A 23395-nucleotide genomic window follows, 5' to 3' on the forward strand; every position below is an offset into this window, starting at 1 on the left:
CTTGGCCTGCAGAGCCCAGCCCGGGAAGGAGGGAGGGAAGGTAATAAGTGGCTGACCTTTAAAAGTGTCTCCCAAGGAGAGCATAAAAGACCAAGACAGGCCCCCTCCCTCCACACTTGGAGCACAGTGGGGCTTTCAGCTGGGGGTCCCATGATTGTACGATGACAAAATCCACAGGTAACCCCAGAGAATGGGGATTTCCCTGCTACAAGTGCCACAGGCAGGCCCGAGGCCCTATGACGGCAGCATGGGCCCCCCTTTCTCTAAGAGCTCAGACTGTTCCCAGTAGGCAGTGCCCCCAATATCAAGGCCCCGGAGGAAGGGCCGACCCGGCCCAGAGGCCTGGATGCTGGCTGAGGTGCCCTGGGGCCGCTCGGGGTCAGCCTCCCTGGGGGTCTTTGCAACTGCAGCTCCTGCCTGGGATGGTCCAGGTGTGGGCCCTGCCCCCCGTGCCCCAAATGGTCTTTCTGGAGCAGCCTGGCATGAAATCAGTCAGCACGGAGATACAACACACCATCTTTACTAACAAAACCACTTCTGTACAAAAAGTATAAATACCTCTGGGGAGGGCCGTGCTGCAGGAGCAGCGCTGTGCCGGCCCAGCCCCCCAACCCGGCACTTCTGACCCAGCAAAGGACGGTACCGGGCAGTCTGAGACCCACGGGCCTCCAGCCTCGGCCGGTAAAGCCGATTCCCCTTCGCCCACCACGGCCCACGTCATCCCACTCCCCAATTCCCAGCCCACAGAGGGAGCTGTCCCCTGTGGGCATGAGGAGAGATGGCAGCAGATGGGGCATCTTCTCCCTCAGTCTGTCCATGGTGGGAGCTGCAGCCTCTGCTCTCAAGGCTCCAGAGCAGGGGAGAACCGGCCGCTGGCCCCCGGAGCAGAGGGCAACCTGGTGGGGGCAGGGCCACCATGATCAGGGATGGTGGGGAGACCCTGGTGCCAAATCCCATCCTCCCAGGGAGGGAGCGCTCACACCTGACTACAGGCGCCTCACGACTGCTTTCTCGCAGAGAAGTTCCGTTCGGGCCCCGTGCCCGGCTGGCGAGTGCACGGCGGCCGTGATGGGGAGAAGGCCGGGGGGCAGCGGTGGCTCTGGCTAAAGGCCTGGCTGCCCCTCCTGGAGCCGGAGGCTCCCCGGGAAGCTGTGTTTGCCACCCCCCCATGACAAGGTCCTGGCTCTGGCCTGGCATCGGAGGCGTTCCGGAGCTCTGCGAGGCTCTGGCCGGCGGGAGGATCGTGGGGCGGGAAAGTTCTGGGGCACCCGTCCCCCAGGGCAGGGGCCCAGGCTAGGGCTGCAGAGTCTCTGCCGGAACGAGATTGCCCGTGGTATCCAGCTGCATGCACTTACAGGAGCAGGCGGACACAGGGCACTCGGCGTGGTCCCTGCACAGGGGGAAGCTCGGAGTCAGAAAGCCGCCTTCCTTTGGTAGCCCCCCCCGCTCCCTGCCCCCCAACTCTAGTCTCTGGGCGAGAAAACCGGCCTCAAAGCGGGACTATGAAGGGCTGGTCTTTCCCATAGCTGCAGCTCCTTTCCTCTGGGAAGGCCTCTGGAGCCTCCCCGGAGCAGCAGGAGGAAGAATGGGGTTGGGGGGGCAAAAGCTGCCCAGAAGTCTCCACAGGCTCTCCTGAGGGGCTCCAGGCTTCCCGGGACCCTGTCTTAATGCTGGGGCTGATCACAGGGCCGCCACCAGGGGGACAACAGCTCCCGCCCCCCCCTCCCCCAGGGCCGCAGGTCAGAGAGGACTCCTTCAGTGTCAGCCGCATTTGTGCGGATGAGTCAGTGACTCAGTTTGGGATCGGCCCAGCCACAGGGGACATCAAATACCACAGGGGACATCAAATAGAAAGCAAGCCATGGAGAACCCGAGGGGGGGGGGGGTGCACATTCAGTTTTAGGACGTGATGGGCCTCCGTTCTGTGGCACTTCTGTGCTCATATGGAGGTCCCGATTACAGCAGGATCTGCTCGAGCCGGTGCAGAACGGAGCAGGGCCTCTGTGGGCCCGTGGCCTCTGTGGCCGCACTTACCTGAACCAGCTGAGCATGTGGCCCGCGTGGCCCCCGTGCCTGCAATTGTGGCACCAGGTAAACCAATTGTTGAACTGGGCCAGCTTCTTGTCCTTGCTGAGGTCCACTTTCTCATCCGACTTGGATCCCCCTGGGGAAAGGAAGCCTCTGCGTTACTGAGGCCCCTGCACAGTGGCTCGTGGCAGACAGAAACTTGACATCGTCCCAAGCCTTATGCTGACAGGGCCCAAGGCTGAAGGACCGGGGGGAGGGGGTTCCTGCCCCTTCCCACCAGTATGACAGTCGGTCAGTCAGGCAACAAGCACCTACTGTGTGCAGGCACTGTGCCAAGCGCTGAGGACAGCAGAGGAGACAAGACCCCTCCCCCCTCAAAGGGCTCGTGGTCCAAGGCCGGCTTTGCCACGACTGAGCTGCCTCCTTGCCTCCCCAGCCTCCAATTTCCTCACAACACTTTAGAACCCCATTTACCGGCTCCTGCCAGTAGAGGGCAGGCCCAAAGAGGGATACAGACAATGGACCAAAAAAGAAGGCTAAAGGAGGCTCAGAGCTTGAGACCCTCCAAGGGACACTGGCCAGGACCCCCTGCCATCTTCCTATGGAGATATGGCTGGGAAAGGGCTGCCCCCCCACCCCAGGTCCTCAGCACGCCCGTCCAGAGGTTCAGGGTGGGACACTGACATGGAAGGAGCCTGACCATGGCTCTGCCGCTGCCCCCAAGGACTCTGGGACATCTCCGAGCAGCATCCAACGCCTGCCCGCGGGGTTTCTCCCCAGTGAGAAGAGGAGCTCCCTCCTCCTTTTGTACACAGCATGCACTTAACAAATGCTCCCTGAGTGTGAACACTATTTTTACCCAGTACTGCCCGCCCGACTCGAACAAGCCACGTGGCACAGCTGCCATTTGTCCTTCCTTCCCAGGAGGCCCAGGACTCGGGGCGGGGAGGACACCGGGACATCAGAGCGGATTGGCCCCAAGTGAGGTGGGGTGGGCGAGCCCCCCCCCCAGTTCCCCTCCAGGGCCACATGGCCAGACAGAGCTCAGGATCGCCGGCACGGCCACGGAGGAAGTGGCAGCCGAGTCGTTGGCAAAGGCAGCAGCCAGAGCCCGCCGTGGCCCCCGACAGCAGCGCTATCCCCCAGAGAGCCCAGGTGACTCGGCCACTCTCAGCAACGTGCGGATCCAGCGGGTCAGTCTGACCCACTCAGGACTCGCAGTAGAGGCGCCGCCCACCTCCGGAGGAAAGACTGAGGCTGCCGGAACACGGCAGAATGTGTGGCTGCTCGACTCCATGCTTTGGCTTGTTGGGTCCTCTTGTACTTGATGACCAACATGGAGACGTTTGGGCAGCTGTGTGTGGCTAACTGCATCTGACCACTCACCGTCCCGGAGGGGGGGGGGGGAGGGACGGGGCGGGACTTGGCGTTCAGAACTCACACAAAACTCTCAACAAATAAACAAACAAAAATTCAATTAAACGGAAAAATCGCTGGAAGCGCCAAGGACTTGTTGGCGTCCAGACCTACCTGGGCAGCTAGACACGGGCGTCCCCATGTTGATGAGGCAGAGGGCGCATCGTGGCAGGGGCTTGCGGCAGCCGGGACAGCTTGTGACTTTGGACTTGGTCGGGGAGCCGCTCACGCCATACTGGCTGAAGCCCCGGCCCTGGTGGGGCACAGCGGAGCAGCTGTAGGAGATGGACTTTCCACAGAAATTGCAGCTCACAAACACCTGTGGAACAAGTGGCAGGGAGTCAGGGGCGGCCATGGGGCCCTGCCCTCCGCTCCCATAGGCCGGGGCTTTCAGCCCCGGACACCTTCACCCGCTGCTCCAGACCTAGCAGAGGAGGCGACCCAGGGAAGAGGAGACTCGCCCTTCCACAGTTCAGAGACAACACAGCTGGGCAATGAAGGCCCCGAGGGGGTGCCCTGGGACCTGCTGGGAAGGGTCACAAATGGTGACTCTGCACACCTGACAGAGAAAGCAGGGACCGCTGAGGGAGGGAGCGGGGTCCGTGACGACGGTCAGCTCCGGCGGCCCCCACCCAATCAGTCCTGGCAGACGGAGGACGTCGCCAGTGAAAGCTGTTGGCGGGAGGCAGGCCGTGGGCCGTCTCACTTCCAAAGAAACGAGGGGACACGGAACATTCCTGGGTTCATGAGAAAGAAATAGATCCCAGGCAGAAAACGCCAGCAAGGTCGAGGCCTGAGGAACCGATATTTTCCAGATTTGGCAGAAAAGAACCAATAGGATCTCTATAGTCAGCACTGATCAAGATGGAAGTGATGGCTTCCAGAGCGCCACGGAATACGCTGATCTATTTGCAGCTAAAATGCTCCAAAGTGCTAAGAAATAGAACAGCTCTGTGATTTTTCTACCGCTCTGCAAACTGGCAAAAGCTTCAGAGCGGTTGCAGGGACAGGCCAGCTAGTCAAGGGGAGCGAGGCCGGAGGGAGGGGAGGGAGCAAGGCCAGCGAGAGGGTTCCAAGCCCTTTGCCTCACCACTTCCCATTTTGTCAGGAGACAACTACTAGCCACGTAAAGAGGCCAGAACCCAGGGCCAAGTAGATGAGCAAACTAGGCTAAGTCAGTCAGTGGGACACAGGAGAAGACTCAAGGATGGAACGGCCATCAATCACAAGGGCACTAGCAGTCTTCACAAACGTGCAAACGGCATTAGGGCCGAAGCGGGCACTTACCTGGGCTAAGGGCTTGGAACTGGGATCCAGCTTACTCCTGTGAATGTCGAATTCCGCTCGCTTGTGCCAGAAGCGCCAGGCGTCCAGCAAGTTCCTGTAATTTTCGATCCAGTACTGGACCCTCTCATCTTTAAGCACATCCAGTGGAGAACCCTGACAGCGGGAAACAAGCCTCAGTATCTGAACTTAGTTAGAACATCCCCAAGCCTTTCTTGGCTTCAGTTCCAATGAACTGAAATTTAAATGCAATGAAAGCCCACTAAGTGCCCGCCATTCTTCCCCACGTGGGAGGAAAAGCCCAAGGCAGAGGGGCAGAAGCCGTCCGCACCAGGTGTCCACACCGACCTGGAGCATGCAGTAGCTCGCGGTCTGGACGTCTCCAGTTCGGTCCACGTAACTTTCCATTAAATCGACTCCATCCTTTGTTAGACCCGTCAGTAAGATTCCTTCTAGGTTTCCCGCTTCTTTCATTTCATTGGTCAGCTTCTCAATGTATCTATTCAACTAGAGAGTTCAAAAAAAAGTTTTGGTCATTTTGTCCTAACGCTGGGTAGTTCCCCCATAAAATTTCACTCTGTTCCGGACAAACGCTCTGAAACGGAGCCTGACGCCCAAGTGGGCCTCGTGTTAGCGACGCTGTCCCCGTGCTCACGGCCTCCCATCCTCGGAGAGGATGCTTGGAAGGCCATTTACAAACTAGCCGAGACAAGGCTGTAGCCCCCCTTTCCAAGGCAGACGTGACCCTCACAGTACCAATGGAGGCAGGGGGATAGGCCAAGCTCTGCCCCGGGCACAAGTGGCACCGAGGACACAATTCTGGCAGTCGTTGATTAAAAGGAAAGGAAAGCATGAAACCAGCTGATGTAAAGGAAAACCGGTCTAGAAACCAATGTCTAGAAGACATAAGCCCACAGCCAGACCCAGCCTAGTCCAAGATGCCCACCTTCCAGAAGAACAAACTGAGGACCCTCCAAGGGAGGATTCTCCAAGGCAGAAGCCGGTGCTCAGAACCCCCGCCCAGGCCCCATCATGCACAGAAAGGAGCCCGCCAACACCAGGAAGGTCTGTTCCGACTAGACGGTCTGCAGCGTCACCATGACGACGCTTCCCTGCATTCTGGGAGAGCTCCCTGCTCCCCTGGGCTCCACGCGCCCAGACAGGCCACAGGCCTCAGCCCACTCTCACCTGGGCATCGCTGAGGAACTTGCAGGCGAACGCCACCCGGTCCCGCACCGCCACCTTACTCTCGTACTGAGAAGAGAAGAAGACGAGGACCGTTATTCCCGGGGGAGCCTGACCCCACACTGCTCGTCACCCTCCATGTACCGCTTCCCAAGCCAAGGGGACCAACCTCCTCCCCCATCCTGCAGCGGTGCTGAGGGGCTGCTGTCCTGCACCCAGAACCCACCAACTGGCACCGGGGCATCTACCTAACAGTGCCCGAAGTCTGAGACAGGGCAGAGATCAACGGCCCGGTATGAAATGTTAGTTCTAGACACCGGCCAATGTTAACCTAAGGATGCCTTTGAAAAAATCTCTGAAATAGGGAAACAGAAACAAAAGGATCACACTTGTTTCACCTCCATTATCTACTGTCTGGGGGAGGGGAGAAAGATTCAGAGCACACACGTTTTACCAGAATTACCCTGAAAATGATCTTTACACCTATTTGAAAAAATAAAAAAAAGAACCATGAAAATCTGTAAGTTGGTTAACGGCTTGGGACTAAGCAATAGTGGGGAAGTCGCCTTCCCACACGGCCCCCGAGCAGAAAGGCTTCAAAGGCCCACTGGTCACTGCCGAGCCCCGATGTGAGCGTTCGGAGCCCGTCCCTGCCTGACTGGCCCGTGTGCTTCTCTGCGGAGGGAGCCGGAGCCAAATGCTTGGGACGCGCCTCCAAGCCAGACGTGTTGAAGCCAAACTCTACTTGGGCTCCGGGCCCCGGGCCTGCTTGTGGTCAGCACGCCGCACTCCGCATGCGCCCTTACGCCAGGAGTAGGGCTCGGCGGCACCCTGGGTCTGACAGGAACAGACTGAATGGGCCAGCGAGGGCACAGCCTCCCCCCCCAAGCCACCATCAAGAGGCCTGGCTTCTTATGGCATGCCCCTTGGAAGGGGGTCACTTCCCTGCCTGGGACTGGACTGGTCTTTTCTGTGGCACGAAGCACAAGGCAGATACACTGGCCGAGAGCAGCCTGGCTCTTCCTCATGGAGAGGGGGCCGAGAGGCCGTTCCGACTGCTCCCCCAGAAGGGGGGGCTTTGCCTTCTGGGTAGCTCCCACAGCACAGCGCTCACTGCAGGCCAGATCATCCCTTCTGGGGGCACCGGCTCAAGGATTGCTAGGAGTCCTGCTAGGGGCAAGGGTGAGTGCCGGGCATGGATCTGAGAAGCCGGGCAAGGCGCCGGAAGCCGGCCCCCACTTGTTGGCCGATTCACAGAAAGGGTCATGAGCAGGAGCCATTCTGGGGCTGGGCACCTGAGACACACCACCACGTGACCTGTGCTACTGAAGAGTTTTTTGGGGGTGCAGAAGGCTCACTCCACCAGACCCAAAATGGGGGCCAAGTGAAGGGGCGACCCCCAAGGGAGCAGGCCCCGGAGCTCACCAAGACGCCGTCATAGGAGCCGGGCTCGCTTGTCAGAAAGGCGAACATGACGCAGAGGTAGGGGTCGCTGAGCTGCAGCCGCAGGGTGCTGCACATCTCCCTCCAGAGGGAGTTCTTCTCGTCTGTGTACCCCGACAGCGCCATGGCTACCACGTTGAGGTTCAGGTCCCCTACGCGCCAGAAACAGCTCTGGTCAACAAGGGCCCAAGCCCCCGAATGCCCCTGCCCCACAGCCCACCGGGCTCCACAGTATACGATGCCACATGGAGGATGCTTGGACGGGGTCCTCGGGAGCCTGGGGGCCACAGCCCCCACCATGGGGGATGTCAGGAGCTGACAAAGGCCTTTCTAAAACGAGGTGGGCGGTCATCTCTCTCCCTTCCAGCAGCCCCCAGTCCCACCCCGCAGGGGGCCCTCAGCATCCAGGACCCCTCTGGCTCCAAGGGCTTTCTCTGCCGTGTCAAGGCGGGCGTCCTCTGACCTCTGAACCCCCTTCCTCCCACTCAGACCCCTCCAGGCCCCGGGTGAGTACTCACTCACTCTGCCCCCCAAAGCAGCTGGGACTCTAGGAGGGGCAGGAGAGGATATTCGGACTCCCCGGGGAGCCCCACGACCCAGGACCCCCGCCATGGGCTCGGCCAGTACCTTTCTCAGAGGAGGCCCCCTCGTTCAGGATCTGGATGGCGCGCCGGATGTCCAGGTTGAACAAGGCCACGGCGGCCGCTCGCTCCCATTCTCCCTCCTGCACGAGGGAGCTGAGGAAGGGTCCCACGTCCACGTCCGTCCCCTTGTTTATCCAGCCACAGAGCTGCAAGGCCAGGATTCTCTCTTCGCTCAGGCTCGGGCCCTCGCCGGGCTTCTCGGGCGCCCCGCTCCAGGGGTGTCTGCTGCCAGTCTCTGCCATGCCTGGCCGAGCAGGGGCACGCTGTCGGGGGCACCCGGCAGGCAGCAGCGGCCCACCGACGCCCCCATGGTGACCTCCGCCCGCCGTGTCACCGCTGCCCCCCGCCCCCACTTCCTGAGCTCTGAAGGCCGGGCCTCCCCTTCCTGGAGCTTGGGAACCCTGTGCAGCCCTGTCATTAGGCGGTGGGGGAATGTCCCTAATTACCACCTGGACCTTGGAGGAGGGCAGCCCCACCTACGGTCTGAGGCCTGGGGCCTGGTAGCCTCACCCAGGAGCCAGGCCCTCTGGGGTGTAGGCGGGTGGGGGGAGGGGAGCTGTTTGAAAATAAAGTGCTTTTCCTCAACAAATTCACTGATGTAAAAAATAAACCAACCCTGGGGGGGGGCAGAGAAAGGAGGGCCCCAGAACTTGTGGCTTGCTGTGCACTTTGACCTACTGCCTCCCTCTATAAGGGCGACACCAGGAATAAATGGGAGTCCTCCTTCTTTTCCTAGTACAAAACTGTAAATTTCTTTTAAATCTTTCTTAGTTTTTTTTAAATTCTCATATGGAAAACGAATCTCCTGTTAGGTCCCGCCACAACGGCCAACAGGGTGACGGCAGGGGAGGGGTGCTGCCCTCAGGGGCCAATCACCGAGCTCGCCCCTGCCTGCGGGCCTGGCCGGCCCCAAATAAGGGCGCGTCGGTGGGGGCCGCCGAGGAAGGGGCGCCGAGACGCTTCTGGGAAGGTGCCTAAGGAGCTGGAGGCCGCGCTGCCAGCCGGCTGCCCCTCAAAAAAGCTGCTCTGGAAGAAGTGCTCCCCCAACTTCTTAACTCAAAAAGCTAAACCCACGCCCCCCAAGTCCTCCGGAGCATTAAGTGACTCTGCCACAGAGAGGGCCGTCCTTACCCAAAGATGACTTCACGATGGTCTTGATGCCGGCATAAACCAGCGACCCTTTGTGGCCTGGAGATTTCGGGTCCAAGTCTTCCGTGTACTGCTTCATGAGTATTGAAATGCATAGGAAACACTAAGGCTGGCCTGGAAGAAGCTTCCTTTTCGGGACGGAACCGGAGTCGGGGCCGCGGCCTCGTCTAGACCCCTCGCTCCCTCCCCCACGCCAAGGGCAGCGCGGCGTGTCCCGGCCGGCTAGACGGCGCTGGCGGCCCTGCCCTTGCCCCGACGCCGGGCGGCCATCTGGCACTCCCGCCGCCGGGCTCTCACTTCAAAGGATATAGTAGAGCGTGTACCAGAGGGACTTCAGCTGGGGGTCCTCGTTGCCGGCCAACACGTGGTTCCTCCAGACCTGCTCGGTGTCCAGGCCGTAGCGGGACAGAGCCCGCAGGCGCATCTTGGTGGCGATGTCCTTGTCCGCAGCGGGGTCGCCGCCCTCCTCGGTGCACTCGTAGAGGTGCCGGCCGCAGGCCCACATCAGCGAGGTGACGGGGCTCCAGGCCAGGGAGATGCGCTCAAACACGGTGAAGTCGGACATGGCGCGGTTGGGCGTCACCACGATCATGCGGTTCTGGCTGGTGGGGTGCCAGGCGAAGGAGGCGATGTAGTTGTCGCAGGGCTGCACGCTGCGCTCGATGATGGTGGGCTCCGTCTCGTCGGCGATGGGCGTGGGCGTGTGCTGCATGTCGTACAGCCGGATGATGTCGCTGTCCCTCGTGAGCGTGGCCAGCAGCCCCGTCCTCGTGGGGCACCAGGCCACCTTGGTCAGGGGCTTGGGCTGCTCCGTCAGCGTCAGCACGGGCTTCTCGAACTTGCGGAGGTCCCAGATGGCCACCTGGCCCTCGTAGAAGGAGGCCACGCGGTCCTGGAAGTGGGGGTCCACCATGACGCCCTGGACGGCCTTGGTGTTCACGAACATCTTCTGGCTGGTGTTGCGCAGGTCGAAGATGGCCAGGTTCCTGTGCATGCCGGCCAGCAGCAGCTTCTGGTCCCGCGGCAGCCAGCAGAGGGAGAGGCAGGCGTCGTTCTGGCCCAGCTCGTACAGGGGCTTGGTCACCACCACGCCGGCGTCGGGCTCCCCGGCCGAGAGCCTCAGCTTCTCGGGCGCCACGGCGGCCTCGGGGCTGTACCTGCTGCAGATGTCCCAGATCAGCACGGAGAAGTCGGCGCGGTGCTTGTCCAGGCCGGCGGCCAGCCAGCTGCTGTCCAGCGGGTTCCAGGCCAGCGTGTTGCACTGCCGCGCGTGCTTGGGCACGAACTCCTTGCCGATCAGCTCCTTGCAGCGGGAGCCGTGGTCCTGGCCCAGGCTGGTGAGCACCACGCGCCCGTTGGCCTGGCCCACGGCCAGCAGGCACTCGGGGTCGTAGCTCAGGTACCAGGCCACGCACTTCATGTACGGCGTCTCCGAGTTGATGGAGAGCAGCGTGGCCGCCGTGTCCTCCGAGAGCCGCAGGGAGCCGGCCTTGAGCTCCGAGCCGCCCGCCGGCTCCACCTGGTACAGGCTCAGCTCCGAGTCGCACACCACGAACCTGTCCAGCTGGTGCGGGGCCCACAGGATGTCGGGCTTGGAGCCGCTCATGGCGACGGGGCGGGGGCGAGGGGGGGAGGGGAGGGGCCGGGCCTGACGGACCGCCGCTCAGAACCCCCGGGGCCCGGCCCGACAGGGAGCGGGGCCGCCGCGGAGGATGCCGGGGCCGCCGCGGAGGATGCCGGGCCGCCGCTCCAGGGGGCCTCCGCGTTGGGGAGCTCCCCAGGCGGGCGCTGCACACAGCAGGCGCTTACTAAGTGCTGGCGGCGCCAGACAGGGCCGGCGGGGGAGGGGCCCGTCCCGGAACCGGGGCAGGGGGCGAGGCCGGGAGCAACGGCTCCAGGAGGCCCTCCGGGTCCCGGCCGGACAGCGGCGGGCCCGACCCCGGAGCCCCGTGGTTCTGGGCGCCACAGCCACCCTCCGGGCTCACCTAAGCAGGAGCTCCGGGATCCCGCGGAGCCTGCAAACGACAAGCTCCACAAGCCGCTCGGCTGGCTGCCTTACTCCCTAAGCTGCCTGTCTCCGGGGCCTCCGCGCATGCGCTCAGTCCACTACGGAAGCCGAAAGGGCCCGAGAGGCTATCGGACATGCGCACCCGCCCGGTCACATCCCTCTGCGCACGCTCGCTTCCTGCTTTCCTGTCGGATTCTCCTCGGTTGGGTCAGTCCGGGTCTGTACCCGCCCCGCTGGGTCCCACCCCTCGATCCGGGTCCTATCCTGTATCCACCCCTGCCCCAGACCCCGCCCCATGACCCTCCCACGCGCTTCTCCTGCTCTAGGCCCCGCCCCCAAGCCCGCCTAGAGCGCTTCCTCATCTCCAGCCCAGCCTGTGGCCACGCCCCCGGGCGGTCCCACGAGCTCTTCCCCAGGCCCCGCCCCCAAGCCCGCCTAAAGCGCTTCCTCATCTCCAGGACCGCCTGTGGCCCCGCCCCCGGGTCGGTCCCACCCCCACGCTCCTGCTCCAGTGCCCCAGCTCAGCGCCGAGAGTGATGCGGAGGATGGGGGCAGGGGACAGCGCGACCCCAGAAGGACCCCGGAGTCCGGGCCGGCCGGAGGGGTCTCCCCAGGCCTCGTGGGCAGGAACGAGCCGGGCCTCAGTTTCCCGCTTTGAATCTGTAGGACCTGAGGCGCGGGAGATCCCACCGGCCCCGCCCCCCCTTCCTGCCTCCAGCCCCAGGTGGATCCCCCAGATCCGAGCCCACCCCCGCCTGCTCGGCGGCGGCGCGGACCGCGGGGGGAGCCCGGGTGCTCCGCAAGTGTGCGCCGGCGCGGACGGAACAAAGGGGGCGCCGCGAGCGCAGCCCGTAGCTCCGAGCCGGGCAGGGTCCTTCACGTCCGGCCTCCTCTCGCCGCCTGAGCCCCTACCTGGAAGTGGGGAACACGGCGGGGGGGAGGGGCGGGGGGAAGGGGTAGGGGGGCCGCCCAGCTCCGAAGGCCGCAGCCCTCAAGCCCTCCGGGCAGTGTTCACCAGGTGGCGCCCAAGCCATTTCCAGGCCGGTCTGGGCAAGGCCTGCCAGGGGCCAGTCTGTGGGAATGGTGGCGAGAGGCCGGGGGACCGAGGCTAGGAGAGCCACCGGCCGAACAAGGGGGCTCGGGCTCAGCCCGTCGGCTCAGGTGCCTGGGCCGAGGCTTTCCCGGGCGGTCCCTCAGCGTGGCCGGTCTCGGGTCTGTCCCCCCGAGCATCAGCGCCTCCCCCGCGTCATCCGCATCTTTGAGAAATGTTTGCTGGAAAAAATTAAACGTTTATCTCTGTTCATTTTCCTAAGACTATAATTGACACGCAGCAGATCTTACGTTTCGCATCTTTAAAAACATTTCACAGGTGACATAACCTCCTTTTGCTGTGACTACTTTTTGTACAATTTGTCCACCAGGATTTGGCGCATTAATCCCGAGGGTTACATTGGCTTTGCGGAGGCCGTAAGAAACCGATAACAAAACAAGCATAAAAGGAGCCCGGGTTATCGTTCGGAAGTCTCCTCTTTCCTTTTTAATCCAATTTTCTTTTCAGTTCTGAATTCTCTCTCTCCCATTTCCCGGCTCCACCCATTGGGAAAGCAAGAAAAAGCAAAACCCGTTGCGAATATTTGTGGTGAAACAAAACAAATCGCCACTGACCGCGTGCACCCGCTGACGAGTGTGCCTGGATGCACGTGTGGGTATAAGTGCGCGTTGTGTGGCAGCGCGTGTGGGCACAGTGTGGTGTGTGCCCCAGAAAGTGTGTTGTGCACTGTGTGTGTTTGTGAAGATGGTGTGTAGTGTGTGTGTTGGGTATGCGTGTTGTGTGCAAGTGTTGTGGCAGCGATGGTCCACATATGGGCTGCTGTGTGCGTATGCACGCATTATGGGGGGTGTGTGTCTATGTGTGTGTCACAGTGCGTGTGAGCTTCAGTCTGTCCTCTGGGGCGCTCCGTTCTCCAGAAGGAGGTGAGCCCCAGAATTCATCTTCCATCCTCCAGAATTATTGATTCCACTGTGTTGGTCAGAATTTTTAAGTCTTTGAAAGCTTTCTGTTGCGATAATATCGTTCTTTTTGCCCAAATTGTCCCCTTGGTTTTTTGCTCAGTTCACTTAAGTCTTCCTGGGTTGTTTGGGAAACTTTTCTGCTCATGACTTCTCACGGCCAGATGGTAATCCATCCTGATCCTTATTCAGGCAATCCCCAACGGCCCGAGCATCCCCTGGATCGCCAGTTCGTAGCTATCACAAAAAGAGCTCGATAAGTATGTTTGCAAGTGTAGTTTTCTCTTTGGGTTACAGATCTGGTAGTGTGGTACTCCCAGACGGAGGGCGCAGACAGTTGTTCTGTCTTGTTTGAGCACAGAGCCTTGGTCCAAATTGCTCTCCAGAATGGTTGGATCAGTTCACAACTCTGTCAGCGGTGTATCAGTGGCCCGGGTTTCCCATATCCCCGCTAGCATTTGTCATTTTTCCTTTCTGTCACGTTAGCCAATCTGATGGGTGGGATAGAGTACTTCTGAGGTGTTTTAAATTACATTTCTCCAGGCATCATGATTTAGTTTTTCTTGTGACTTGAAAGCTTTGATTTCTTCTACTGAAAACTCTTCATATCTTTTGACCAATTCTCAATTCTCTCTCTCTCTCTCTCTCTCTCTCTCTCTCTCTCTCTCTCTCTCTCTCTCTCTCTCTCTTAATTTGGCTCAGTTCCATCTATGTTTGAGACTATCATAGTCTACTAAATTGTTGCCAAACATCCCCTGGATGCAACACTTGCAATAACATTTTAAATAAATGTTGCCAGGAGCATAGCATGTATTTAACACTTTGAGGGTATAAAGGACTTGACAAATATTGCCTACAATGTTGCCAGGATGATAGCTAGCATGTATTCAACACTTTAAGGGTAGAAAGGGATTTACAAATTATTGTCTACAACTCTGTGATGTAGATATTATTATTAACCCCATTTTGCAGATAAGGAAACTGAGACTGAGAGCTAAAGTGACTTGCGTAGGGCCACTCATCTAGTAAATGTCTGAGGATGGATTTGAATTCAGATCACCCCGACTCTATCATTCCAGTACTCTGTCAAACCATACCAAATACTCACAAGTTCTAAACTGCAACGGATAATAAATCTTCTAAGCACAGAGATTTAGCAGATGACATAAAACCACTGGGAGAAAGATGAGGAAACATCCTTCTGCCGGCTGTGGGAGGTGGGTCGGAAGTGCTGTCAGAAAGCCTGAAAATGATGAGCTTACAGCCCAGTCATTTTATTTGGTTATGAAAGAGCAGCTGTTTTATTCAACTCCACAATCATCTTTTGAGCATCAAGAAATAATAGCAGGATAGTGACTTGTCCCCAGATGGTTTTTAGTTGAACTCCTTCACAAAGATGAGGAGATGAGATCATCACCACCATTTATCCTAAACAAATATGTGAAGGAAAGCGGGAATCACAAAAGCCCAATTGTTCTTCCTGCGCTGCTGAGGGCAGCTTTCCCTGGGATCTCTCCCATTTCAGCTGTTGCAGGATCATGGGAAGCCAGGTGGGACCACAGAAAATGAAGGCGATGTTGGTGTGAATTCTTCCAGAAGTTTTAAGGGCGAGGTTGTGAGAGACTACAGGGAAGTGGGTTCTGGTAAAGGTTGGCCTTGCTCCCCTACTCTTGCTGAGGCAAAAAGATGGTAGAATTGGCACCTCTGAAGAGATATCCAGAGGACATTGTATGGGAGCAAGAGAGGAGTACTTAGGGGTGGGGCAGTCCCTGGCCAGGACCAGGGGACTCAGAAAGCCCTTTCCCTCCCTTTGAGGAAGAGCTCACTGAGAGGTATCTGCCTGGCCTGGGACACAGAGAGTGAGAATACCAAAGAATTGCAAGGGGAGCTACTTTGGGTGGATTTGTACCCCAGAGGGAGTCCTTGCAGGAGGCCCTTGGGCACTTTCTCCTGGGCAACGAGGGCAACTGCAAGGAAGAAACACCAAAAAGGGAAGAGACACCCAGGAAGAAACTATATGGACTCGGGGAGCCATGGTTTTACTAGCCTCCGAGGAAAGGCTTTGTTCCTCGGGGAGCATCGCTATGAGCTTTGACGTGAATCTTATGAACACATTCTTCCCTTTGTCAATACATGGATTTCTTTTCTGAGCTTTGTGAGTTGGATGCTTGTAAGGGGACTTGGTGGCAACACTCCAGCGGGTGTCAGACAAAGAAATTTCAGAAGCTTTGGGTGGGAACAAGGAGCTAGAGCATTCTTGTCAAACTCAAATGGAATCAGGGGCCATCAAACTGTACATTAAGGTCCCTAGGAGCTACAAATTGATGTAGAAAACCAGACGTGTATAGATTTCTCTCCTTTTTAAAAATCGAGACATCACCACATTAACTCTAGAAAGGAACTACATTTCACTCTAGTTTGGACCACACTTGAGAGAGTCATGGCCCACTTGCTAGCAGCATCTGACACCGAACTGCCAAAGAATAAGAATCCCCACAAATTGGCACCCAATTTGTTCGTGTCAGATGAAAAGCTCTGCCACAAGGGCTGGACACAACGGGAACCTGGGTAGTTCCCTAGGGGAGCATCAGCTAGTCAAGTAGGCGATTGCCTAGCACTATCCATAAAGGATCAGAAGGGAGAAGACTTGAGGTCGCAGACTCCCTCCCATACTTACTCACTGTGTCTCTGTGCCCAGATCTCTTAATCTCGGCTTCCTTGGTTGCCTCATCTGTAAAACAAACTAATGACAATTCCTCCTTCCCGGGCTGCTGGAAACCAAAGGCAAATATGCATAACACATTTCAATTTTAATCTAAAAGAGTTTTGTCATTGAACAAACCCCACGGAAAGCAGAAAGGCTACAAGAAAAGCCAGTCCCCACACCTGCGAGAAAGGTCCATCAAAGCCTGCCCCGTAAAACAATCCGGACCCCCGCTCCCCAGGCCCTGGCCTTTGCTAAGCGCCCCACCAAAATCTCTCCCTGGCCCCTACCCCCAGCCCCAAGCAGCAATGACCATGCGGCTCACCGAGGGTCCAGAATCAAAGCTCCTTCTCATTTCCAAACCGTCCACCACTCATGCAACCTCCCTCCTTTTCCCCCCACATCTCCCCACAGGAAGGCAACTAACCACCCGCAGCCAAGCCTGCTTACGTCAGGACGCGGAGAACCTCCGTCCCTCCTTAGTCTCCGGGTCCCTCCACTCCCCCTACCCCAGGGCCCAAAGGTGTATCACAGTCCATGCCCTTCACCTCCAGTGCCCCCCGGCCCCAAAAGCTTCCTACCCAGAGGCCTCCCTTCCCTATTTCAAGTCTCCTTCCAAGTCCAAAGTTCCACCCAGTCTCATCCCCTCACCCTTCCCACCCCATTTCATGCAGGCGAAACAGAAAAAGCTCTTCCAAATCTTTAACCTCCTAATGGCCCCCGTCCAAAATCCCCCGCCCCACCTAAAACCCAACCCCAGCCCTTTCACCATGACTCAAGGGCAAAACTAAAACTGAGCTCCAAACAGGGGCAAAACCACCTTACCTCAAAGCAAGCCTAAAATACCACTCTAAGATTTCCAATTTACCAATGTGGCCCGCCATGGCAAAAATGAGGGCCACAAAAACCCAAAAACAGCCCCACCCCCTTCACCCCAAGAAAAGCAGGAAACCCAAAAACACTGGAAAAAACCCACCCACACCTTCAAGGCAAAAACCTCCTTTGAACTAAAGATCAAAGGGTCATACAAAAATCACATGGCAAAGCGTCACACTCAAAAGTCACACCAAGTCACACAAAATTCACACTACATCACAAGAGTCACAAAATACCCATGTCACACAGATACAAAAAGGTCCACTCATCAAAGGAGTCCCGAAGTCACCAAATCCAAGCCACTTCTCCATTCACCCATCCCATACCAACCACATTGGTCCCCCAAAACACCAAAACCAACATCCCACCAAAACTGCAAATCACAACTCAAAAACTCCCAAAATGGCTCTCAAGTGGGGAACATGAACCTTCAGGGATCTAATCCCTACGCCAATGCCTCCCCATCAACAAAACGAAACCGCCACCACGTCAGCTTCCCCCCCCACTCCAAAGAAGGGAAAAGCAAACCGCCAAAACCCTCGGCCTTGAAATCAGGCAGGCAATTGAAAACCATTAATACTTTAAACACCCAGGCCGGATAAAAGCCGGGACAGGCAGAACCTTCCCAGCCATTCCTCCAAGGGCTCCTTGCCTCGCCTCCATGGGGTCAACCTCCCAGGAGCACAAGGACCCAGCAACACCCTTCCCCAGCACAGGAGATACTCAATCCCAAGGGCAAAGCCTTCACTCACACTAAAGAGTCCAGCACCCAATTTCAACGGGAGGCACGTGCCTCCTAGGGCTCCGGCAATCCCAGCTGGCACTGGCAATCTCAGGCACCCCACCAGCTCCCCCAAGAAGCGCAAGAATCCCCCCAGGCCCCCGGAAGTTGTAATGTGAAAGGAGAGAAGCAAATCAACTCGGGCTCCACAAACATCATAACCACCACAAAAACCCTTGAAAAGGAGAAAAAAATAAAAAGAAAAAATAAAAAAAAAATGAGGAAAAAGGAAATAAAAGGAGGAAAAAGGAGGAGGAGGAAAATGAAAAGGAGTGAAAGGAAAAAATAAAAAGAAATAAAAGGAGGAAAAAAAAAAAAAAGGGAAAAAATAAAAAGAAAATAAATAAACCAAAAAAAAAGGGAGGAAAAGGGAAGCAATAAGTAAATAACAAAAATAAATGAAACCACTCCCCCACCCCTCCAAACTCCTCTTGCAACCTCCCACCGGTCATTCTTCAAAATTCTCAAAAACCAACTTTCCCCTAACTCCCCAGGATTCAAGATTATGGTTCCACAGTCCCACGGCAAGGCAATGTGGGAAACCAACTTCCAGTTGCCAAAAACCACTGTGAAACAAAAAGCAGAATCTTTTGGGGTAGGAAGCCAAAAAAGCAATAAAACCCCCCTCCCAAGCAACAAAAATCTGTACCTCTCACCCAAAAAAGGAGCCCCAGAAAACGGTGGCATGTATACCCCAGGAGGAAACCGGGATGCTCTGGAGAGAAGTGGAGGGGAAATGAGGGGCTGAGCTTGGCATGGGGGGCATTTGAGAAGCCAGCGGGTTAAGGCAGGTGAGGTTAAGAGGGGCAAAGGGAGCAAGGAATCAGCTACCCAGAGACCCAGAGGTGATCGTTGAAACCCAGAGCAGCAGCAGCAAGAAAAGCGCTTTACACAGCTCCTTGCAACTGATCCTGGGAACGTGGTGCTATTATGACCCCATTTTACCGAAAAGAAAACCGAGGCATAGAGAGTGACTGGCCCAGGGTCACCTGGCTGCTCAGCATTTGAGGCAGGATTCAAAGGCAGCTCACACTGACTGCAGCGCTCTCTCTACTAGAGCGGCCTCAGAATCAGAGGCGGGTCAGAGGAGGAAAGAGAAGCAGCTCAGGGAAGAAGGAGCAGGGAGGAAGACTCCCAGAAAAGAAAGTGACTTTTTCCAATAGTCCCCCGCCAGAGGCAGGCTGCGTGGGGGGGGGGGGGGGGGAGGCACGAAGCGGGACTGGGGGCTTCTGCTTTCAAGGTTTCCCTTCCCTCCAGGGCTCCAGGAAAGGAAACCTCGGAAATAGTCTCTTAGTGATTTAAAGGCCTTTTCATGACTTTGATTTCCTCCCCAAAAACTCCCCGCTCAGACCCCCGACAATCCAGCCATTGTGGGGTGACATATTCCTATAAATTTGATTCATTTCCTTAAATATGTGAGAAATGAAGCCTTTATCAAAGAACTCACTGTTGTAATTACTGCGTCTTTCCTTCCAATCTCTTTCCCCCCTTTATCTCTCTCTGCTTTCACCCAGTCCCTCCTCAAAAGGATTTTGCTTCTGACTCCCCCCGGCGGTCAGTCCTGCCCCATTCTCTCATCCCATTCCCTCCCTCTTTTTGGGAGACTAAGATGCCTTTTTATGCCCAATTGAGTATAAGTTACTCTCTCTTTAAAGGAATCAGTTCCAGTGAGAATAAAGTTCAAGCACTTCCCCCACCCATCTTCCCCTTCACTATAAAAGTCCTTTCCTACCTCTTTTACATGAGATAATTTACCTCATTTTCTCTCTCCCCTTCTCCTTCCTCCAGAGCTTTCCATCACACTCAACTCCCACCCACGCCCTGCTCTATATATACTCCTCCTCAGTGCCCTAAAAATGCTAAAGCTCTTCGGAATTATGGGCGTTGTCTTCCCGGTTAGAGATCGAAACAGTTTCACCTCATTCAAATCCCTTTTCCTGCTCACCCTTTTCTGTTTCTCACGGGTCTTGGGTGTGAATGTCGATTTTTCTATTCAAAGTCCTCAATTTCATTAAATATCCATTCTTCTCCACCCCCCCACCCCCATTCCCCCCCCCCACGCACCTCCTAATGATTATACTCAATCTTGCCAGGTCTTTTGGGGTTGTACTACTCTCTCGTTTGCCCTCCAGTATTTCATATTCCAAGCTCTCCAACTCTCTAAGGTAGAAGCTGCTAGATCTTGTGTGAGCCTGACTGTGACTTGATATTTGAATTGCTTCTTTGGGCCTGCTTCCAATATTTTCTCCTTGAATTGGGAGCTGTAGAATTTAGCTATGACATTACTGGGAGTTTGCATTTGGGGGTTTATTTTAGGAAGTGATCAGTGGATTCTTTCTTCTCTTTTGAAAATATCAGGGCAGGGGCAGCTAGGTGGTGCAGTAGATAGAGCACCAGCCCTGAAGTCAGGAGGACCTGACTTCAAATCTGGCCTCAGATACTTAATACTTCTTAGTGGTGTGATCATTTTTTTGAAAATGGTATCTAGGCTTTTTTTTTTTTTTTTTTTTTTTATCATGGCTTTCAGGTAGCCTAATAATTCTTAAATTATCTCTCCTGGATCTGTTTTACAGGTCAATTCTTCATCTAAGCAGATATTTCATATTTTCTTCTTTTCTCATCTTTTGATTTTGTTTTAGTGTTTCTTGATGTCTCATGGAGTCATCACTTTCCATCTGTTCATTTCCAATTTTTAAGGAATTATTTTCTTCAGTGAACGTTTGTGCCACCTTTTCCATTTGGCCAATTCTATTTTTTAAAATATTTTTCTCTTCAGTGAATTTTACAAGTTGGCCATTTATGTTTTTTAAGGTGTTCCTATGTTCTGTATTTTGTGTGCCTCTTATGAAACTGTTGACTCTCCTTCCCTCTCCATAATTTTCTTACATTGCTCTCACTTCTTTGCTAATTTTTCCTCTTCCTCTTTTATCTAATTTTTTAAAAAATTTCTAAGTGCTTCTGGGAATTATTTTAGGGCCTGAGACCAATTCATATTTTTCTTTGAAGCTTTGAATGTAGCAGTTTTGACTTTGTTGTCTTCTGATTTTTTTTTTAATCTTCCCTGTCATCATAATAACTTTCTATTATCAGGTTCTTTTGTTGTGATTGTTTTTGACTCATTTTCCTAGCCTATTTCTTGACTTTTAAGTTGCTGTTAAAGTTGGGCTCCGTTCCCAGGCTGGAAGAGACGCTGTCTCGAGCTCCAGATTTTGGGGCAGCTACTTTCAAAGCTAGTCTGAAGTTTTCATTTCTTTTAAGGCATTTTGATATGAGAAGTGTGTTTACTATTCTCTTGGCCCGTGTGAGTGACTGCAAGCACTCTTTTTCACCCCGGACCTCTGACAGGGTCCCTGCCCCTCTGCAACCACAAGTGTTGATATGCTAGTTCTCCTCCTTGCCCTGGCACTGTGACCCAGGCAACGCAACAGAGCTGTACTCAATGCCAAAAAGGACTCTTGTCATTTCCTTCTGGTCAGCTGTCTGACCCACGTACCTATGTGGGCTGCTGCTGATTCAGTCGTCCCCAAGACCTGCTGCTCGTCTTGCCTGGGCATTGCCTGCCCTGAACTGGACTCCACCCTTACACCAGTGGAACAAGCCTTTCCTGCCAAGCTTCTGAGTTCTTTTGGATTCGATTTTGTTGTGCAGCATCATATTAAAGCTATTTGGAGAGGAATTTGGGAAAGTTCAGACAAGCTTCCGCCTTTTCTCTGCCATCTCCTCCCTCTCCCCTAGAGATGCTTTTATTAATCCTATTTTTATTTATTTTTTAGTTGGCTCTATCGTTCTGTCAGTCAACTATCATATAATCTGGGGGTGAAATCTTGTCCCTCTTGGCCTGTATTTATTCCCTCAATTTCTTTTTTTTTCTTCTCACCATAGCTAGCATTTCTAACCCTGTTGAATAGTAGTGGTGATACCATCCTTGCTTTATTCCTGATCTTACTGGAAAAGCCTCTACTTTATCCCCTTTTCAAATAATATTTGCTGGTGGTTTTAGATAAATGTCACTCACTGTGCTGAGAACAGTATTTCATGGGTGTCTAAGTTTTTTAAAATATAAATATATTTGGTCAAACGTTTGTCATCGATATCATCCCATGGTTTATGTTGTTCTTGCGATTAATGTCATCTATTGCATTTTATAGCTTTCCCAATATGGAACAGCGCTGCCTCCCTGCACAAATCCGTCCTGATCGGTTTATTGTCTTTTTGATATGCTCCTCAGGTCCTTTGCTAATGCCTTGTTTACAGATGCTCATTGGGATATTAGTCTGGAGTTTTCATCCTGTTTGGATTCTTTGCTTTAGACGCCCAGGCAATATTTGTCTCATGAGACATTTGGCAACCTTCTTTCTTTTCCTATCCTGGCAAGTCGTCTGCCTGGTGCTGGACCGATTCGTTCTCTAAAAGCCTGGCGGAATCTGTTTGTCCAGCCATCTGGTGCCCATTTTTGTTGTTGGTTCACCTGTGAAATGGGTTCATCGTAGCCGTGATTTCACTGGGTTAATGGGCCACGTATGTGAGTGCCCTGCAAAACTGGAGGCACTCCATCCATGCCAGTTGCTAGGATCCAACCTTCCCTGCTCATAAGCCTTCAGTGGCCGATCCCGCTCCTTCCGCCAACGCCCCCGTGCTTAATAGCAAACGCGGGAGCTCTCGAAGGGCAGGGGAGCCTTGTACCATGTGAGACACACGACTTGTGACCGAGTCTCTGCTCTTGCATTGAAATGAATGCGCCCAGCCTTTGGCACACTGAAAGAGGCCAAGTTAATGTCAGGAGCACAGCCCTCGGCACATTCACAGGTGTTTGTGTGTGTGTGATCATATGTGTCGGGGTGGGTCACTGTGTGTTGTATGGCTGTGTGCGTGTGTTGTATGATTGTGTGTCACTGTGTGTATTGTTGGTGTGTGAGTGTATCGCCATGTATTGTGAGTGTGTATATATGAGTTGTGTGATTGTGTGTGTCACTGTGTGGCTGTGTGTGTGTTGTGTGACTGTGTGTGTCACTGCGTGTTGTGTGGCTGTGTGCGTATGTTGTGTGTGTGTGTCACTGTGTGGCTGTGTGCGTGTGCATCTGTGTAGCTGCATTGTGTTGTGCAGGGGGGTTCGTGGGTGCATGTATACTGTCGGGGGGCATATATGTGAGGGGAGGGAGGCTTTGGGGAGTAGAGAGCGGGAGGCGGAGTCTCCTTCTCAGGGGTTCCAGGTTCAACCCCGGCCTGGGGGGTCAGGTTGAGTGAGTCCCGGTAGTGCCTGCTGGACTTATGCTGCCCAAGGCCGCTGGGTTGCCCACTGCCCCTGAGGGATGCCAGCTGGTAGGTTCCCCCGGGGAGCGTCCCCCGGTCAGCCTGGACAAATGTTCCTTCATTTCCAGGCGCCGCCCGGCTCAACCCCTGTGCCCCGGAGCAGACACGTCAGGCGCCACGATGTGGACCGGCTGCCTCACTCCGCGCCTGTTCCTTTGGGTGGCCGTGGCCACTCTGCGGGTGCTCGGCCAGCGGAAGATGGGAAGCCCCCCGTCAGCATCCGGGAGAGGGGACCCTCAGGGTGAGAACATCTCCTTACCACTTTTTGAGCCACTGGAGGGACGCTGTGTGGTTGGGAGGTCCCGGAGTTAGCGGGGACTTGCTGGGGCTCACGCCTTCTCCTTGGGCCTCTCTGAGTCACGCCCCCCTCCCCGGGGTCTCCTGGTCTCAAGGACTTCCCAAAGAGACCGTCCCAGAAGCGGGACAGACGGCTGGGCGGCCTGGTGGATGCCCCCCCCCCCAACTGAAGCTCAGCAGAGCAGGCTTGGCGCCTCCTCCCTTCTTTGGCCATGGGCGGAGGAGGGAGGGAAGAGCCTCCGCCCAGACAGGACCGTGGT

General features: G+C 55.5%; 2 protein-coding genes across 2 annotated transcripts in view; one reads left to right on the plus strand and one right to left on the minus strand.

Annotated features, from left to right (window-relative positions):
• Positions 1-504: 504 nt before the first annotated feature.
• MIOS (meiosis regulator for oocyte development) lies at positions 505-10821 on the minus strand. Its single transcript, XM_031940750.1, has 10 exons — positions 9459-10821; positions 9132-9230; positions 7984-8244; positions 7339-7508; positions 5917-5982; positions 5077-5235; positions 4732-4884; positions 3559-3763; positions 2035-2164; positions 505-1390 (listed from the first exon to the last, which is right to left on the minus strand). Exons 1-10 carry the CDS (start codon positions 10753-10755, stop codon positions 1294-1296), a joined length of 2637 nt encoding a protein of 878 aa, XP_031796610.1. The 5' UTR covers positions 10756-10821; the 3' UTR covers positions 505-1293.
• Positions 10822-22917: 12096 nt separating this feature from the next.
• The window catches only part of COL28A1 (collagen type XXVIII alpha 1 chain), a 32453-nt gene continuing 31975 nt past the window's right edge, over positions 22918-23395 (plus strand). The window contains exon 1 of the mRNA XM_031940288.1: positions 22918-23079. Within this exon, the coding sequence (XP_031796148.1) occupies positions 22959-23079 (121 nt within the window). The 5' untranslated portion in view covers positions 22918-22958. The remainder of the gene's footprint in view (positions 23080-23395) is intronic.

Source organism: Sarcophilus harrisii, chromosome 5 (assembly GCF_902635505.1).
Source record: "Sarcophilus harrisii chromosome 5, mSarHar1.11, whole genome shotgun sequence".
Lineage (NCBI taxonomy): Eukaryota > Metazoa > Chordata > Mammalia > Dasyuromorphia > Dasyuridae > Sarcophilus > Sarcophilus harrisii.

Excerpts from the sequence above, each read along its gene's own strand:
- MIOS (XM_031940750.1), bottom strand. The coding sequence starts at position 10,755 with ATGAGCGGCTCCAAGCCCGACATCCTGTGGGCCCCGCACCAGCTGGAC. Across the intron at positions 9,231-9,458 it reads CCTCTGGTACACGCTCTACT|TCATGAAGCAGTACACGGAA; the intron begins ATATCCTTTGAA and ends GCATTTCAATAC. Across the intron at positions 5,983-7,338 it reads GCTCCTATGACGGCGTCTTG|TACGAGAGTAAGGTGGCGGT; the intron begins GTGAGCTCCGGG and ends TTCTCTTCTCAG.